The following is a 16753-nucleotide window of genomic DNA, read 5'->3' as shown; positions in this document are numbered from 1 at the left end:
GGATATCCATGGGGAGAGAGTGGGGGAAGTCAGATAATTTTTTAGTGGAAGGTATGTTGAGAGTGAATGATGGGTGGATAAAGAAGAAAAGGGCAGAAGGTAAAGAGGTGCTTAGATTAAACAATTTAAATGAGAAGGGAAACGAGCAGAAGCTGAGAAAAGTGTGGGAGGTGGTGAAGGATAGAGTAGAGGTAGGAGTGGAAGAATGGGGGTGTTACAAGGGGGAAATGACAAGATGTGCAAAAATGGTATGTGGAATGAGGAGGATGGGAGGGAGTAGAAGGAAGGGTAGTGAGTGGTGGGATGATGAAGTGAAGTTGGTAGAAGAGAAGAAACGAGTATTTAGGGATTGGTTGCAAAGTAGGACTTGGGAAGCATATGAGAAGCACAAGGGGAAAAAAGATAAATAAAACACAAGATAAAGGAGGCAAAGAGGAGAGCAGATGTAAAATGGGGTAGGAGTATAACAGAAAATTTTGAAAAGATATTTTGGAAGGAAGCTAAGAGAAGGGGGTCAGTCAGGCAAAGAGGAAAATGTAAAAGGTGATGATGGATGAAGAAGTCAGTAGAAGTGCAGGCAGCAAGGGGAGAATGGGTAGAGTTTTTAGTTGTTGAGTGTAGAGAAGGATAGGGATTGACTGTGGCAGTGGGAGGCTCTAAGAAAATGGTGATGGGAGAGGAAAATGGAGGAGATATAAGAAAAAATTAGGTATAAGGAGCTTTGTAGTTGAATAGAACTGGTAAGGCACCTGGGTTAGATGGGTGTTAAGTGGAATGTCTCAGAAAGGGAGGTACAGGTATAGTGGACTGGCTAGTGAGGTTGTTTAATGTGTTTGTAAGGGGGGAGAGAGTGCCTGGAGGAGTGCCTGTATAGATCTTTTTAACAAAGGAAAAGTGTAGCTGATCCTTCATATCCCTTGTAACCAATGTAACCATATATATTCCACATAGAAATTTAGCCATAACCAACCTTAACCATATGTATCCACTACACTACATATAATTGTACACCCTGTAACATGACTACCAATGCGTTGAGCAATCAACTTCACCTACATTTCTCTGTACACAGCAGAACACAACGTCATGGATAATCAGAGATCACATGTACAGTGCCTGCAAGGGAAATGTTCTCATGAAAAATGCAAGTGAAATGTTCCCACGAGATTTGTAGGGTACTTTTCCACTGCATTCCCACCATAGAAATAGTGGGAGAAGCTTTTAGTGATGTGGCTCACACCAGCCTGGCTGACTCCTCCCCTCACCCATGCGGGATGTCTCAGTCTGCTCCCAGAGCCCAGTGAGAGAGGATCTGTGAAGCTCTGCTCCTTGTTCACATTTCTCACAGACTTTAATCAACTTTGAAGCTCTGCCAAATGACTCCAGCTGATCACAATGGGACGTACAAAGCTCACTATGGAGGAGAAGACCTGTGCACTCACCCTACTGGAGCAGGAAGTGCCTATGATACATGTAGCCAGCGAGCTAAACGTAAGCAGAAGGACTATCTACAAGCTGAAACATGTTGCTGCTGCACTCCCTGCTGGCACCGTCCCACCAAGGAAAGCAGGCTCTGGGGGCCAAAGAAAGACTTCTCCAAAGACAGATAACATCTTAAAGTGAGAAGTATGGAAAAATCCTTCGATAACAGCAAATGAATTACAAAATAAGCACCTTGAGCTGCTGAAAAATATTGCTCTTCGAACAACCCAACATCGCCTTCAGAATGACCTGGGTTTGCCCAGTCAGCATGCCGCCAAGAAACTGCTGTTGACGGAGACCATGAAGAAGAAGAGGATGCTATTTGCAAAGAAATATAAGGACTGGACCCAGGAGCAGTGGAAGAATGTGATGTGGAGTGATGAGAGCACCTTCCGACTCGTCAGGGGGGGCGCCAAAGTGGTGATGAGCCCTAGTGGTGTGTCCAGGTACGACCCATGGTACACTGTGAAGACTGAAACACCTGGATAGTATGATGGTTTGGGGGTGCTTCAGTGGGAAAAAGGGCAGGGGTGGACTGTATTTCCTCCCCAAGAACGTAACAATGAGGGCAAGTGATTATATTGATGTACTGAAAGATCACTTGATGCTTATGTGGGAAATTCATGAGTGTGATTTTTTTATGCATGATGGTGCCCTTGCCCATAAGTCAAAAGCTGTGAAAAAGTTCCCAGAAGATAATAATATTGATGTTTTGGATTGGCCTGGTAATTCCCCGATCTAAACCCAATCGAAAATGTCTGGAACCAAATGAAAAAAGAAGTGGAAAAGTCACACCCCACCTCGATCACCAGCCTGAAGGAAACCTTGCAGAAGTTGTGGGTCATGATGGATGCCTCCTACTTCAAAAACCTAGCCATTTCGATGCCAAAGAGGCTTGAACAGGTGTTAAAAACAAAAGGAAACATGTCTAAGTACTAGGAGTAAATATAAGGATGCAATAAAACAAATGTAACTTGTATTTTTGTGGTTTTTTTATCCCAAAGAATCTAGTGGGAACTTTTCCTTTGTGGCCACTGTATATTACATGACAAAGAATCAGCTCCATTGGATGCCTGACCTTGACATTACATCCTTTACAATTGATATGCTTGTAACAAGACATAGTATCATCAACTGACCACACACCACATCAAGACACATTTACTAATGATAACTAGATCAAGTGTAGAATGCCTCGCCTATGTAGAGTATTGGGAAATTACATAATGACAACCACTGTGTATGTACCTAGTTGTATTTACGTAGTTATATTCTATGGGAAGGGAAGCTATGCTCATGGTGTCCTGCTTTTGTATCTCACAGGGTCTAATTTGCTCTTAAATTCATGAGTGGTTTTTGCACACACTATTTTTTTATCCAGTTTGTTCCAAGTGTCCACCACTCTATATGGAAAACTGTTCTTCTTCATATCTCTTTTATAACTGTTTTTTTTTTTAGTTTCTTTCCGTGTCCTCTTGTGTTTCTCTTGTCCCAATTTAACAAGTACTCTCTATCGAATATTTCTGTGCCCTTCATGATTCTATAGATGGTCAGTAGGTCGCCTCTCTTCTTTGCTCTGAAGTCAGTAACTCCAATTTAGTCTATCTCTCCTCATATGACAAGTTTGAAAATGCAGGAGCCATTTTTGTGGCTACTCTCTGGATTCTTTCTATTTTCTTTATATTCTTTTTGGTACTGGATGACCAGTGTCGCTGCATATTCTAGTCTAGGCCTTATCAGTGCTAATATTTTTAAATCTTTTAATCATTTCTTCATCCAAATATGTAAATACCACGTTTATTGGTCTTAACAAGTTATAGGATTCTCTGACAATTTTGTTTATTTGTTTATCATAGGATAAGTCATTTGAGATAATTACTCCCAAATCTTTTTCAGATCCCACTTTCTTTACCTCCTTAGTTCCAATTTTATATTGTCCTGATATTCTATTTTTACTTTTTCTGGGAAAGGATGCTAAGAGGAGGTTATATGAAGGAGTGATTGTGCCAACAGCAATGTACGGGGCAGAAACATTGAACATGAGGGAGGAAGAGAGAAGGAGTTTGAATGTGTTTGAGATGAAATGTCTGAGAAGTATGATTGGGGTTACTAGGCTAGATAGAGTGAGAAATGAGGTGAGGAGGAGAACAGGGGTGGAAAAGGAGCTGGGAGATAGGGTTGATGAAATAGTATTAGGATGGTTTGGACACATGGAAAGAATGAGTGAAGAAAGATTAGTAAAAGAAATGTGGAAGGCGGAGGTGGAAGGAGTGAATATGAGGGGCGTCCTAGGATGAGATGGATGGATGGGGTGAAAGGGGCTTTACAAAAGAGAGGAATGTCTGTAGAGGGAGGACGGGAGAGGACAGAAGATAGGGGTGAATGGAGAAGGGTTGTGTATAGATGATGCTGTGTTGCATGAGGGGGAGTGGGTGGGGGACGGGGGGTGAGGAAGTATGAGAAAAAAATTTGACGCAGCCCGAAGGGATTTCTCCCCGTCTTCTCCTTTCCTGCATGAGGGGACGGAGAGGGGGGGTCACCGAATTTATGAAGCGGCCTTGCTGTGGATGTGCTGTGTCTTGCGACACTGCTTCTGACCCAGGGCAGTGGACAGGATACAGGGATGACCCATCATCCAGGATGTGCCAAGATAGGAGGAAGGGAGGAGGGTGGAGGGGAGTGGAATATATGGGAAATGAAATGGGTGGGAGTGATTTCTATGCCTTTTTCTTTTTGGCTACCCCCCGTGTAAGGGGGAAAAAGCCTTTGGTATATGTATGTATGTACTTTTTCCAAACTCCATTATGCTACACTTCTTAATATTGAAGTCCACTTCCCATTTCTGACTCCACTTCCAAACCTTATTCAGGTCTTCCTGTAGTGATTCACAATCTGTTTTGGTTTTTACTTTCCTTAACAATTTAGCATCATCTGCAAAGAAGCTCATGTAACATTGCACATCATCCATGTCATTCACATAAATAGCAAACATTATTGGAGCCCATACAGATCCTTGCAGAACTCCACTAATCACCTTCCAACCTGAATATTTTTCTCCGAGTACTACTCTCATTTTTCTACCAATCAGGAAGTCTTCCATCCATTTTAGTAGGGTCCCTTGTATCCCTCCCATATGTTCCAGTTTTTTTATAATTTTTTATGTGGTATCTTGTCGAAAGCTTTTTGTAAGTCCAGAAAGCACAATCAGCCCATCCATCCCTTTCTTGCACTAAATCTATTAGTATTGAATAAAAACATATTAAGTTTGTGGTACATGATCTTCCTTGTCTGAACCCAAATTGTCTTGGGTTTATTATATTATTGTCTTCCAGGTGTTAAACTCATTTATTTTTTATCATTTTCTCACAAATTTTGGCTATGGTGGTTGTTAGTGAGACCGGGCTATAGTTAGTTGGTTCTTCCTTGTTTCCTCATTTACATATTGGTAGAATGTTAGCATTTTTTCCAGTATTTTGGTATTTTTCCTTTAAGTAAGCAACTTATGTTATATATTTTGTCCATTAGTTCTTCTTTGCATTCTTTTAGAATCCAATATGCACTTCCATCTGGGCCATGCAATTTCCTGACATCAAGGTTTGGTAAATGTTCCATTATTTCTTTGTGTTATTATCTCGCTCATGGAGGGAGATCGCATTTCATTTTCTTTGTCCCAATATTTTGCCATCTCTAGTGAAAACAGACTTGAAGTGATTGTTCATGACTTTGGCCATTTCTAGATCTTCTGTGTATTCTAAAATTCCTTGGCATAGTTTCACCATTTCCTTTTTATTTTTAAGTTTACTGAAAAATTCACATCTATATATTGTGCCTTCTCTCTAGTGAAAACAGTAATTATTTATGACCGGCCATTTCTAGATCTTCTTTGTATTCTATATTTCCTTGGGGTAGTTTCACCATTTCCTGTGTATTTTTAAGTTTACCATTCACATATCTATAGAATAGTTTGGGTTGCTCTTTGCATTTTTCTATAATGTCTTTTTCATAGTTCCTTTTTTTCCTCTCTTTGCACTTTTACATACTCATTTCTATAGTTTATATACATTTGCCATTTTCCATTTTCCAGATTTTTAAAATCTTTTTTCCATCTTTTCCAAGCTCTGTCTCTTCTATCTTTTGCATCACTGCATCTACTGTTGAACCAGCATTTAATGTACACTCTAGTTTCTGTCTTGGTACGTGCCTATTCACTCCTTCATTATAATTATCCCTCAAGATATCCCATTTCTCTTCCACTTTTGTCTCTTCCATGTAAAATTGTTCCCAATTTGCATTCTGAAGGAATTTCTTTAATTTTCCAAAGCCTGTTTTGTTGTACATCAATCTTCCTTTCCTATGCTTTTCATTTCTCTCCATGTATATTTCTTCCTTTAGTTCAGTCTCAATGAGTATATGGTCACTCTTTCCAAGTGGTGTCTTGTATTCAATTTTATCCACAATTGCAGTTTCCATTGTAAATATTAAATCTAGTGTCAACAGCTCCTCATTATTTCTGTATTTGGTGTTTTCACTGAACCACTGTGTCATTGTATATTCCGTGGTCACGTCCAGTAATACATTACCCCACAAGTCTTCTCCACCTTTCACTGTCATGTCCTCCCAACAAATTTCTAGCAATTTCATATGCTCATTCTTTTTCAAGCACTTGTTTTTGGGGGCACATAAGTCACCACAAACATTCTACTTTTCATGTCCTTGACTATGACTTTTATCATGATCAGTTCTACATTACTTTTGCCTTCTGCAGTTTTTGTCACATTCATGCTTTTCTTGGCCAATAACATAATTCCTCCTCCCTGTTTCTCATCTATTTTCAATCCAGCAATTGTATAGCCCTTATCCAATATTGATGGGTGGTATTGCACCCCTTAATTTAGTCTCCACAATTCCCATTATGTCTGTTTTTTCTTCTAACAGGTACCGTATTTTACGGCTTACAAGATGCACTTTTTTCCCTAAAAAATACCCTGAAAAATACTAGTGCGTCTTCCAAGACTAATGTTGTATTGTAAGGCAACACCCAGGCTCAAGTGAGCTTGGACACTTGACCGATAGTGACCTGGATTTGTATGTTGAGGCATTACACCATGATGTTAGCTTAAGTACTATTTAATTCAGCCTTTTATGTGATGTAAACTCAGTACTTAGCTGTTACAAGTATTTCCAATACCATAATCCTTCCTGGAGCCTACTCAGCGTGTGGAGAAAATGGTCCGCTCCCTCATCTTATGGCAACATACATACACATGCACACGAACGCGCGCATATGCCAGGTGCCTTTATCAGTTACCACCAGGCTATCACACGTGTCACAAGCTTTTTTGTCCTGGAAATTGTCACCCATGGCTAGTTCATCGAAACGGTTTAGTTATACTATCACATACAAGTTACAAGTTGTTGTTGTTGTCGTTCTCTAGACTGTCTGTCCAAGCAGTCCCGTCTCCCCAAGGAATGCCACAGCTGAAACTGGGTTTTCCCACAAATCCTTTATAGAGTGTATGTTGTGTTGTTTGTGTGCATGATTGTGTATAATGCAGTCTTCCATTAAGTGTTGTATGGTATGGGGTGAAGTGTTACATCCTGGGCAGCTGTTCACAATGTGGTCATCCAGCCTCTTCTGGTAGCTTAGAAGTGCTGGGTGGTGGCTGCACCGCAGTCTGGCCAGGTGGACTCTGTCCTTTTGTGGGAGAGAGGATTCAGAAGGGTGGATATCAGGGGGTCTGGCATGCAGCAGTGTGTTGTCTTTCAGTGTGTTAATGGAGTGCTGAGTGATATGATTATGAATATGTTTCCGGAGGCTGGTATTTGGTGGTTGTGGAGGAAGAGAAGAGAGTATCTGTGTGTGATACAGGTCTTTGGGTGTTGTTTTAATGTTTCTTGGTGTGTGTGTGGGTGTTCTGCTATGTAGTGTAGCAGGTGTGATGTGTTTGTGGTGGCTGCGACAAGTGTTTGTGTGCCTCTCATGTCGAGGTGGTCCTTGACTTTGAGGACTTTTGTTTCATGGTGTAAATGGTCTGTAGGTGTTGTATTTGTGCAGCCTGTAATTGTTTTTAGGGCTTTGTTTTGTATGATTTGAAGGGTGTTGTGGTGTGTCTCACTGAGATTAGGAGCCCATGCAAGACTCGCATAATTCATCACTGAGTGTATGCATTGTTTGTATATTGTATTAGTTTCTTTGTTTTGTCCAAATGTTGTTCCAGTGATTGACTTGAGTGCATTAAGTCTAGTTGTGCATTTGTTATTTATGTTTGTGATGTGTTGTTTGAAAGACATGGATGTATCGTATGTTACACCAAGAATTTTTGGTGTGTTTGTGTGTGGTATTAGAGTGTTGTTGATGTAGAGATGAGGTATGTATTTGTGTTCTTTTGTCCAGTTGGTGAGAAGTGTTGCTGTAGATTTGGTTGGAGCTATTTTAAGTCTGTTTGTGATGAACCATGTGTTGAGTGTATCAAGGTATGGCTGGATTATTTCTGCAGCTTTGTGTTATGATGTGTGCATGTGATTGTTATGTTGTCTGCGTAGCAAGAGATTTGTATTTCTGAGGTGTCTGGTGTGGGTAAGTCATGCATGTATAGATTAAAGAGCGTGGGGGATAGAACAGAGCCCTGTGGTACTCCATTCTTAATGTTTCTGATGTGCGATGATTGGCCATTATATGACACACAAGCATTCCTACCTACAAAGGATTACAAAGGCGGAGCATGCCGACAGGAGACCTTTTGATCCATATCTAGGTCGGATGCAAAAAAAAAAAAAAAAAAAAAAAAAAAAAAAATCATAATAATAATAAATTAAAACTATAATAATGTAAAAATAACAAATAAAATACATAAATAAATGCATAGGTATAGTTGAATAACAAACAAACAGGTAAATAGTAAATGATTATAAATTGACATATAACTAATAATAAATGAAAATCAGACAGACAAATTATAACAAAACAAAAACAAATAATATAACATAAATTATAATCATTACAGCATCTTACTTAGGTATTTATCTAAATGATTCTTAAAGCTTCGAACTGAACTACATTGCACTACCTGTGCAGGAAGTTTATTCCATTCATTAACTACACGGTTGGCAAAGTTGTTTCTACCTACTTCCAAATTGAATCTATTTCCGGACAGTTTGAGACCATTGTTTCTTGTCTGATTCTCATTCAATGTGAAAATTTTGTCACTTTTGATGTTGTCAATTCCCTTTAAAATCTTAAAGACCTGTATCAAGTCACCTCTGAGTCTACGCTTTTTTAGGGAAAACAGATTCATGTGCTTAAGTCGATTTTCGTATGATTTATTTTTGATATTTGGAATCAGTTTTGTGGCTCGCCGTTGTACTTTTTCCAGTCTGTCAATGTCTTTAATGAGATTCGGTGACCATACGGAAACAGCATATTCCAAATGTGGACGAACTAACGATTTATATAGCTTGTTAATGAGTGATGGACTTTTGAAATCAAAAGATCGCGCAATCAATCCCAGAATCTTATTTGCTTTCTCAGAGGCTGAAATACACTGCTTGGATGATTTGAGGTCGTTACTGATAATTACGCCGAGATCTTTTTCACTATCCACATTTGTTAACGAATTTCCAAATAACTTGTAATCGTACTTACTGTTATTTTTACCTATGTGCATTACCTTGCATTTACTTGTGTTAAATTTCATTAGCCACTTTTCAGACCATTGCTGTAATCTATCTAAATCTTCTTGAATATCTAATTGGTTTGAGTGATCATTTGCCACTCCGCACAGTTTTGTATCATCAGCAAATTTGGAAACAGTAGATTTTAGTCCATGGTCTATATCATTTATATATACTATGAATAGAAGTGGCCCAAGAACGGAACCCCGAGGAACTCCACTTGCAACACTTTTCCATCCAGAAGTTTTTCCATTTAAAACAACTCTCTGTTTTCGACCTTTCAACCAATTACTAGTCCAACCTAATAGGCTACCACTTATTCCATGCAAAGCTAATTTAGTAAGTAGTCTTTCGTGTGGGACGGTATCAAAAGCTTTTGCAAAGTCTAGATATATTAAATCTATATTGTTTCTTTTGAATATTGGCCAGGCATCTTTTGGTGTTATTGTGCATGTCTGTGTTATATATTTTATTTGTTAGGTTGTGGCGGGGGATAGCATCTAAAGCTTTACTAATGTCTAATGTTATAAGAAGTGTTCTGTGGTGGGGCCTATCTGAATTGATGCCATCTAAAATTCTTTGTGTGAGGTTTATCAGAAGAGTGTTTGTGGAGTGTAGTGGCCTAAAATCGTGTTGTGAGTCAGCAAGGGGAATACAGTCAAACCTCGGTTATCGAACGCTTCTGTTCTCGACCAAATCGGTTTTCGACCAAAAAGTTCGAGAATTTTACGTCTCAGAACTCGACCAAATTTCGGCTCTCGAACAAACCGAAAGAAGCCGAGCGTACCTGAACGCGGCTCATTCGCGAGCCGAGAGAACTCGAACGCCAAGGACGCTTCCTCCGTAGCGCATTTGCGATCAAAGTTCATTCCGAGCAGACGTGTTCGTTCTTATTTACGTAAATCTGACTTTTTTTCATCTTTGCATCGTGTATTAGCCCCTAATCATGGGTCCAAAGAAAGCAAGTTCAAGTGGTGAAGAAAAGAGGAAAGTAGTGCGCAAAACTATTGAATTTAAAAAAGAATTAATAGCGAAATATGAATCTGGCGTTCGTGTGTCTGCGTTGGCTAAGGAGTTTGGGATGGCGAAATCGACGATAAGCACCATCCTAAAAAATAAAGACCAGGTTAAAGCAAGTGATGTGTCTAAAGGATCAAGTGTTTTTAGCAAATAAAGGCCACAGGTATTGGAGGAAGTGGAGAAACTTTTGCTGATTTTCGTAAATGAGAAACAGTTAGCAGGTGATACTCTTAGTGAAGATGCAATTTGTGCCAAAGTAAGACAATTGTATGAAGATTTGATAAAAAAAGATCCTAGCATTATTCCGGAAGGGTTTGATTTTAAAGCAAGCAGAGGGTGGTTAGAAAAGTTTAAGAAAAGAAGTGGGATACACTTATTTATGGTAAACAGTATACAGTGCAGTTTATGGTGTAAAATAGTAAAAAAAAATATATATATAGAAAAAGTTGTTTTTTAGACTTGGAACGGATTAAAATTATTTACATTGATTATAATGGGAAAAATTGTTTCGGTTTTCGAACAAATCCCTTTTCGAACAGCCTTCTCGAACGGATTATGTTCGAAAACCGAGGTTTGACTGTATGTGGTGTGACAAGTTGAAGTTTTAGGCGTTCAATGATTTTAGAGGGGGTACAGAGAAGTGTGATTGGGCGGTGCGATGTTGGGATTGTTGGGTCTTTGTTCGGTTTTGGAATGGTGATTATTTTACCATGCTTCCAGATGTCAGGTATAGTGTTGTGTGAATAGCTGTAGTTTGCAATGTTTGTGAGTGCGTGTATGCCTTGTGGTCCAATGTGTTTTAGGTGGATGTTACTTATATTATCAGGGCCACAGGCAGATGAGTGCTTGAGATTATGTATATGTTTTGTCTGGCTGTCTATGAAGGGTGTATAGTCTGAGTCTGTGGGAAAGTCTTTCTTACGTGGAATAGTGCGTCGGTCGTCAGGGTGAGAAGTGAGATGGGTTGTCTGTGCAAAATGATTTATAAGTGTGTTTGCTTGTTGTCTGCTGTTGTGATTATTGCTGCGTGAGAGCGTGTTGTGTTACTGTTGGATAGTGTAATGCTGTTGAGTGTTTTGTACAATTTGCTGGTGTTTGTTTTGTGATCAAGTGTATTGATAAAGTTTTGCCAATTTTGTGTTTTTTGTTTGTGTATTTTATTGGCAATCACAGTGTTTAGTGTTTGTATTTGGTCTGCTATGTTTTGAGAAGTGAGATGGGTTGTCTGTGCAAAATGATTTATAAGTGTGTTTGCTTGTTGTCTGCTGTTGTGATTATTGCTGCGTGAGAGCGTGTTGTGTTACTGTTGGATAGTGTAATGCTGTTGAGTGTTTTGTACAATTTGCTGGTGTTTGTTTTGTGATCAAGTGTATTGATAAAGTTTTGCCAATTTTGTGTTTTTTGTTTGTCTATTTTATTGGCAATCACAGTGTTTAGTGTTTGTATTTGGTCTGCTATGTTTTGAGGGATAGGTGTGGGGGTATTGTGTTTAACCACTTCACTACGGGACTTAAATCTCGCGGGCAGCAGCCAATACCAGCCGTACGACGTGTCGTAATAATACTCGCATCATAAAATATAGTCACCGCTTATATCGATCGTTCTCTCTTTCACCCGCGAATTTTGAAAACCACAGAGAATGGGATTCAGGGCACATTTGGGAGAATGTAAAAACACAGGGGCGACTACAATAAATATAATCAAGACGCCGATATGGCAGCGTCGTGAATCCACTTGCTCCTCATGACGCCTACGTAGGCAGCACCGTATGGAAGGGGTTAACTGTGTCTCGTTGTCTGATGAGGCCTTGGATTTCTGGTGTGAAGTTGGGGTTGTGTGGTTTTCTGTTGCCTCTAGGGATGTATCTCTTGTCTGCATTTTGTATGATTGTATTAACCTCTTCAGTACGGGCCAAAATCTTGCGGGCAGCATTAGCTGCCAGACATACGATGTGTCGTAATAATACTCGCATCATAAAATATAGTCACCGCTTATATCGATCGTTCTCTCTTCCACCCGTGAATTTTGATAACCATAGAAAATGTGATGAAGACAGTTTAGAGAGTATGTCATTATGCAGGGGCAACTACAATAAATATAATCAAGACGCCGATATGTGCGGCACCATATGGAAGGGGTTAAAAGTGTGCACAGCATTGTTTATGTTTGTGATTGGTGTACTGTTAAGTGTTTCAAAATGTTATTCTGTCTCTTCAGTAAAAGCTTCCCAGTTAGCTCTCTTGTAATTGGTGTATGTGTGTCTATGGCCAACTGGGGTGCATCTTGTTTTGGTGGTGATGATGATTGGAAGGTGGTCAGAACCAAGGGTTCCGACCACTCTCCATGATGTTGTTGGGGTTAGGCAGGGGGAGCAAAAGGTGATATCAGGAGAGGAGGGAGTGTATAGGGCTTGGTGTGGGATATGTGTATGATTATGTGTGTTGTTCATGATAGTCAATGAGTCAAACTGAGTCTGTATATCAAGCCCTCTGTCTGTGTCAGGGTTGTCGACATACCAGGCAGACGACTTGGTGTTGAAGTCACCACCCATGATCAGTTTGGGGATTGAGGCTAGTTGGCTAAATTGAGGCCTGAAGGTGTTTGGAACTGTGGGGGATGATTGGGGGGGGAATGTACATGTTAACTATTGTCAGTGTTGATTTGTTGCCTCTGTGGATTCGAATGGATTGGATTTCTGTAGTGTTATCTGTGGTAGGGAGGAAAATTTTGGTTGTGGCGCTTGTGTCCACAAAACAGATGGAGTGGTGGATCAGGGTGATGAGTCCACCGCCATTGCCGTCAGTCCGGTCTTGTCTGATGGTGGTGTAATTATGAAATGATGGTGTTTTGTGTGAGTGTCTTATATTTGTTTCTTGTATAATTGCAATGTGTATGTTGTGTTGTTTAAGAAAGTGTTCAAGTTCATGTTTTTTCGTGTTAATACTGTCAATGTTGTGTTGTAATATGTTGATGTCGTGTGTTCTGTATGTGTTGTATGTTGCCATTTGTGGTTGAGGTTGGGGTGTTAATGGGGAAGGTATAGGATCTGGGTTAGAGGGGGGGAAAGGAGAGATTGGGGACAAAGGAAGGGGAGTACTGATTGGGGATAAAGGCAAAGGGAAATTGGGAGTGGGTAAGGGTGCTGGCTGTGGTTGGGGAGGTGGGAGTGGGGTTACTGGAGGGCAGGTAGAACATGTCCAAGTGTTTGTGTATTGGTTTGTGTCAGCAAGTGTTGTACAAGTGAGGTGGGCCCAGTTTTTGCACATATTGCACTGAACTGAGCCCTTTGTCTGTCTGCTCGAGGTAATGGGTTTAGAGCATGTTGGGCATGTGTATTTTGTGGTGGGCCCAGGATTGCTCTCTACATCTCCGGCTAAAAGTAGAAGAAGAGGGGTGATCGCCGGAAAATCACCCCTCGGTGCAGAAAAAATGTAACATTGCATGTTGAGAAAAAGGATTGTGGTACTCCCCAAGGCAGTCGTAGCTCCTCTTGGGGATCAGTGCCACTTGTGTAGAGCCGGTGGCCAGGGGTGGTGTCCGCTGTTTGGCCCCCAACTCTTGGGGTTGGGGGGTGGTCCCACGACGTAGATGCTGCGGCTCCAGGACCACAAGCTACAAGTTGTACGATATGCCAAAGAACATGGTAACAGAGCAGCAGAAAGACACTTTGGACCACCGCCTACCGAAAATGATTCAGCAGTGGAAGAAACAAGAAGAAGAGTTGAGTGAAGTTGGAAACAAGACAAAGCACAATTTACATCAAGTACAGTCAAACCTCGGTTATCGAACGCTTCTGTTCTCGACCAAATCGGTTTTCGACCAAAAAGTTCGAGAATTTTACGTCTCAGAACTCGACCAAATTTCGGCTCTCGAACAAACCGAAAGAAGCCGAGCGTACCCGAACGCGGCTCACTCGCGAGCCGAGAGAACTCGAACGCTAAGGACGTTCTTATTTACGTAAATCAGACTTTTTTTCATCTTTGCATCGTGTATTAGCCCCTAATCATGGGTCCAAAGAAAGCAAGTTCAAGTGGTGAAGAAAAGAGGAAAGTAGTGCGCAAAACTATTGAATTTAAAAAAGAATTAATAGCGAAATATGAATCTGGCGTTCGTGTGTCTGCGTTGGCTAAGGAGTTTGGGATGGCGAAATCGACGATAAGCACCATCCTAAAAGATAAAGACCAGGTTAAAGCAAGTGATGTGGCTAAAGGATCAAGTGTTTTTAGCAAACAAAGGCCACAGGTATTGGAGGAAGTGGAGAAACTTTTGCTGATTTTCGTAAATGAGAAACAGTTAGCAGGTGATACTCTTAGTGAAGATGCAATTTGTGCCAAAGCAAGACAATTGTATGAAGATTTGATAAAAAAAAAGATCCTAGCATTATTCTGGAAGGGTTTGATTTTAAAGCAAGCAGAGGGTGGTTTGAAAAGTTTAAGAAAAGAAGTGGGATACACTCCATTGTTCGTCATGGGGAAGCAGCAAGTTCAGATAAGGAAGCCGCGGAAAAGTTTAAAGTGGAATTCGCAGATTACATCAAGGCCGAGCAATATGTTCCCCAACAAGTGTTCAATATGGACGAAACTGGACTTTTTTGGAAAAAAATGCCACGAAGAACTTACATCACACGTGAGGAGAAGTCGTTGTCAGGCCACAAACCAATGAAGGATAGGCTAACTCTCTTGTTGTGTGGTAATGCTAGCGGTGATTTTAAAGTAAAACCTCTTCTTATTTATCATTCTGAGAATCCAAGGGCATTCAAGGCTAATAATGTTATCAAGGGTAGATTGCCTGTTATGTGGAGGTCAAACACAAAGGCTTGGCTGACGAGGCAAATTTGTACTGAGTGGGTGCATGAGGTGTTTGCCCCCGCCGTCAAGAAATATTTGGAAGAAAAGAATTTGCCACTACGCTGTTGTCTTCTGATGGATAATGCTCCTGCCCACCCTCCAGGTTTAGAAGAAGACTTGACAGAGGAATTTGATTTTGTCAAAATCAAATTTCTTCCTGCTAATACAACACCTTTGCTTCAACCCATGGACCAGCAAGTCATTGCAAATTTCAAGAAGCTCTACACCAAATTCCTTTTTCAACGATGCTTCGAGGTGACTAGTGACACGCAGCTAACCCTTCGAGATTTTTGGAAAAATCATTTTAACATCTACCACTGCATCACCCTCATCGACAAAGCCTGGAACCAAGTGTCATACAGAACGATGAATTCGGCATGGAGGAAATTGTGGCCCGAGTGTGTGACGGAACGAGAGTTTGAGGTGTTCGCGAGCGCAGGATCGAGCACAGCTGATGTTGGTGCTGAAGAGGAAGAGGAAGCCCAAGAGGAAACTCAACTTATTGAAGAAATTGTCAGGATGGGCCAAAATCTAGGTTTAGAAATGGACAACAGTGATGTCGAGGAGCTAATCGACTAACATCGTGACGAGCTGACAACAGAAGAACTCCAGCACCTTCAGGAAGAGCAGAAGAAGACGTTGACGGAGGAGATGTCTTCTGATGAGGATGAGGGAAGGAAGGATGCCTCTACTGCTGATATCAAGGATATTTGTGCTAAATGGAATGATATCCAGAACTTTGTGGAACTTTACCATCCAGATAAACCCGCAAGCAGTAGAGCCGTTTATGCATTTAATGATGTTGTTATTAGCCACTTCCGTAAAGTTCTAAAAAAAAGGGAAAAACAAGTGACTCTAGATAGGTTCTTCATGAAAAGGAAGGAACACCCTGTGGCAACGTCTCCCCAACCGAAGAGAAGGGCGAGAGAGACGACACTTCCAGTCGACTTACCCGACGTTTTTATGGAAGATGATTCTCCTTCGAAAAATTGATGAAAATGTGCTTTTGTTCACATGATCTTGTACTGTATGTTACTCTATGTTACTAACAATTTTATGCCCTTTTTTCTAATTTTTTTTTATTGTATCATAACCTTTAATGTTCTGTATGTTACAGTTGGTAAAAAAACATACGAAATGTTTGCATTTTGTTTTTTTTTATACTTTTAGATAGGATATCTTTTATTAAAATAAAACACATGGTCTATTTCTACCCTTTTTTATTTATGGTAAACAGTATACAGTGCAGTTTATGGTGTAAAATAGTAAAAAAAAAAAATTAGAAAAAGTTGTTTTTCTAGACTTGGAACGGATTAAAATTATTTACATTGATTATAATGGGAAAAATTGTTTCGGTTTTCAAACAAATCGCTTTTCGAACAGCCTTCTCAAACGGATTATGTTCGAAAACCGAGGTTTGACTGTACCAGCAAAATGGCCACATTTAGAAAAAGACTTGTGTACATGGATAATGGAACACAGAAACCTGGGGGTTGCAGTTTGTATGAAAATGATAATCATACATATACCAAGGCTTTTTCCCCCTTACAAGGGGGATAGCCAAAAAGGAAAAGGCATAAAATCATCCCTACCCATCCATCCCTGAATACATTCCACACCCCTCCACCCTCCCTCTCATCTTAGCACCTCCTGGATGACGGGTCATCCCTGCACCTTGTCCACTGCCCTGGGTCAGAAGCAGTGTCGCAAGACACAGCACATCCACAGCAAGG

At 40.4% G+C, this 16753-nt stretch overlaps 1 protein-coding gene across 10 annotated transcripts in view; it reads left to right on the top strand.

The window, feature by feature from the left end:
* Positions 1-16753, top strand: part of LOC143039374 (uncharacterized) — a 1426499-nt gene that overhangs the window by 1326453 nt on the left and 83293 nt on the right. Inside the window, exon 36 of one of the 10 annotated variants that reach the window (XM_076209293.1) lies at positions 6418-8294. The exons of 7 other annotated variants lie outside the window; for them this stretch is intronic. In XM_076209293.1, the coding sequence (XP_076065408.1) occupies positions 6418-6459 (42 nt within the window). In that variant the 3' untranslated portion in view covers positions 6460-8294. Of the gene's footprint in view, positions 1-1072; positions 2462-6417; positions 8295-16753 lie in introns of those variants that run through there. 2 more of the 10 variants (XM_076209290.1, XM_076209289.1) reach the window with 2 other exon arrangements.

Source organism: Oratosquilla oratoria, chromosome 26 (assembly GCF_046742065.1).
Source record: "Oratosquilla oratoria isolate Oo_2021 chromosome 26, ASM4674206v1, whole genome shotgun sequence".
NCBI classification, from domain to species: Eukaryota; Metazoa; Arthropoda; class Malacostraca; order Stomatopoda; family Squillidae; genus Oratosquilla; species Oratosquilla oratoria.
This window is presented reverse-complemented; position numbering and strand designations above follow the sequence as displayed.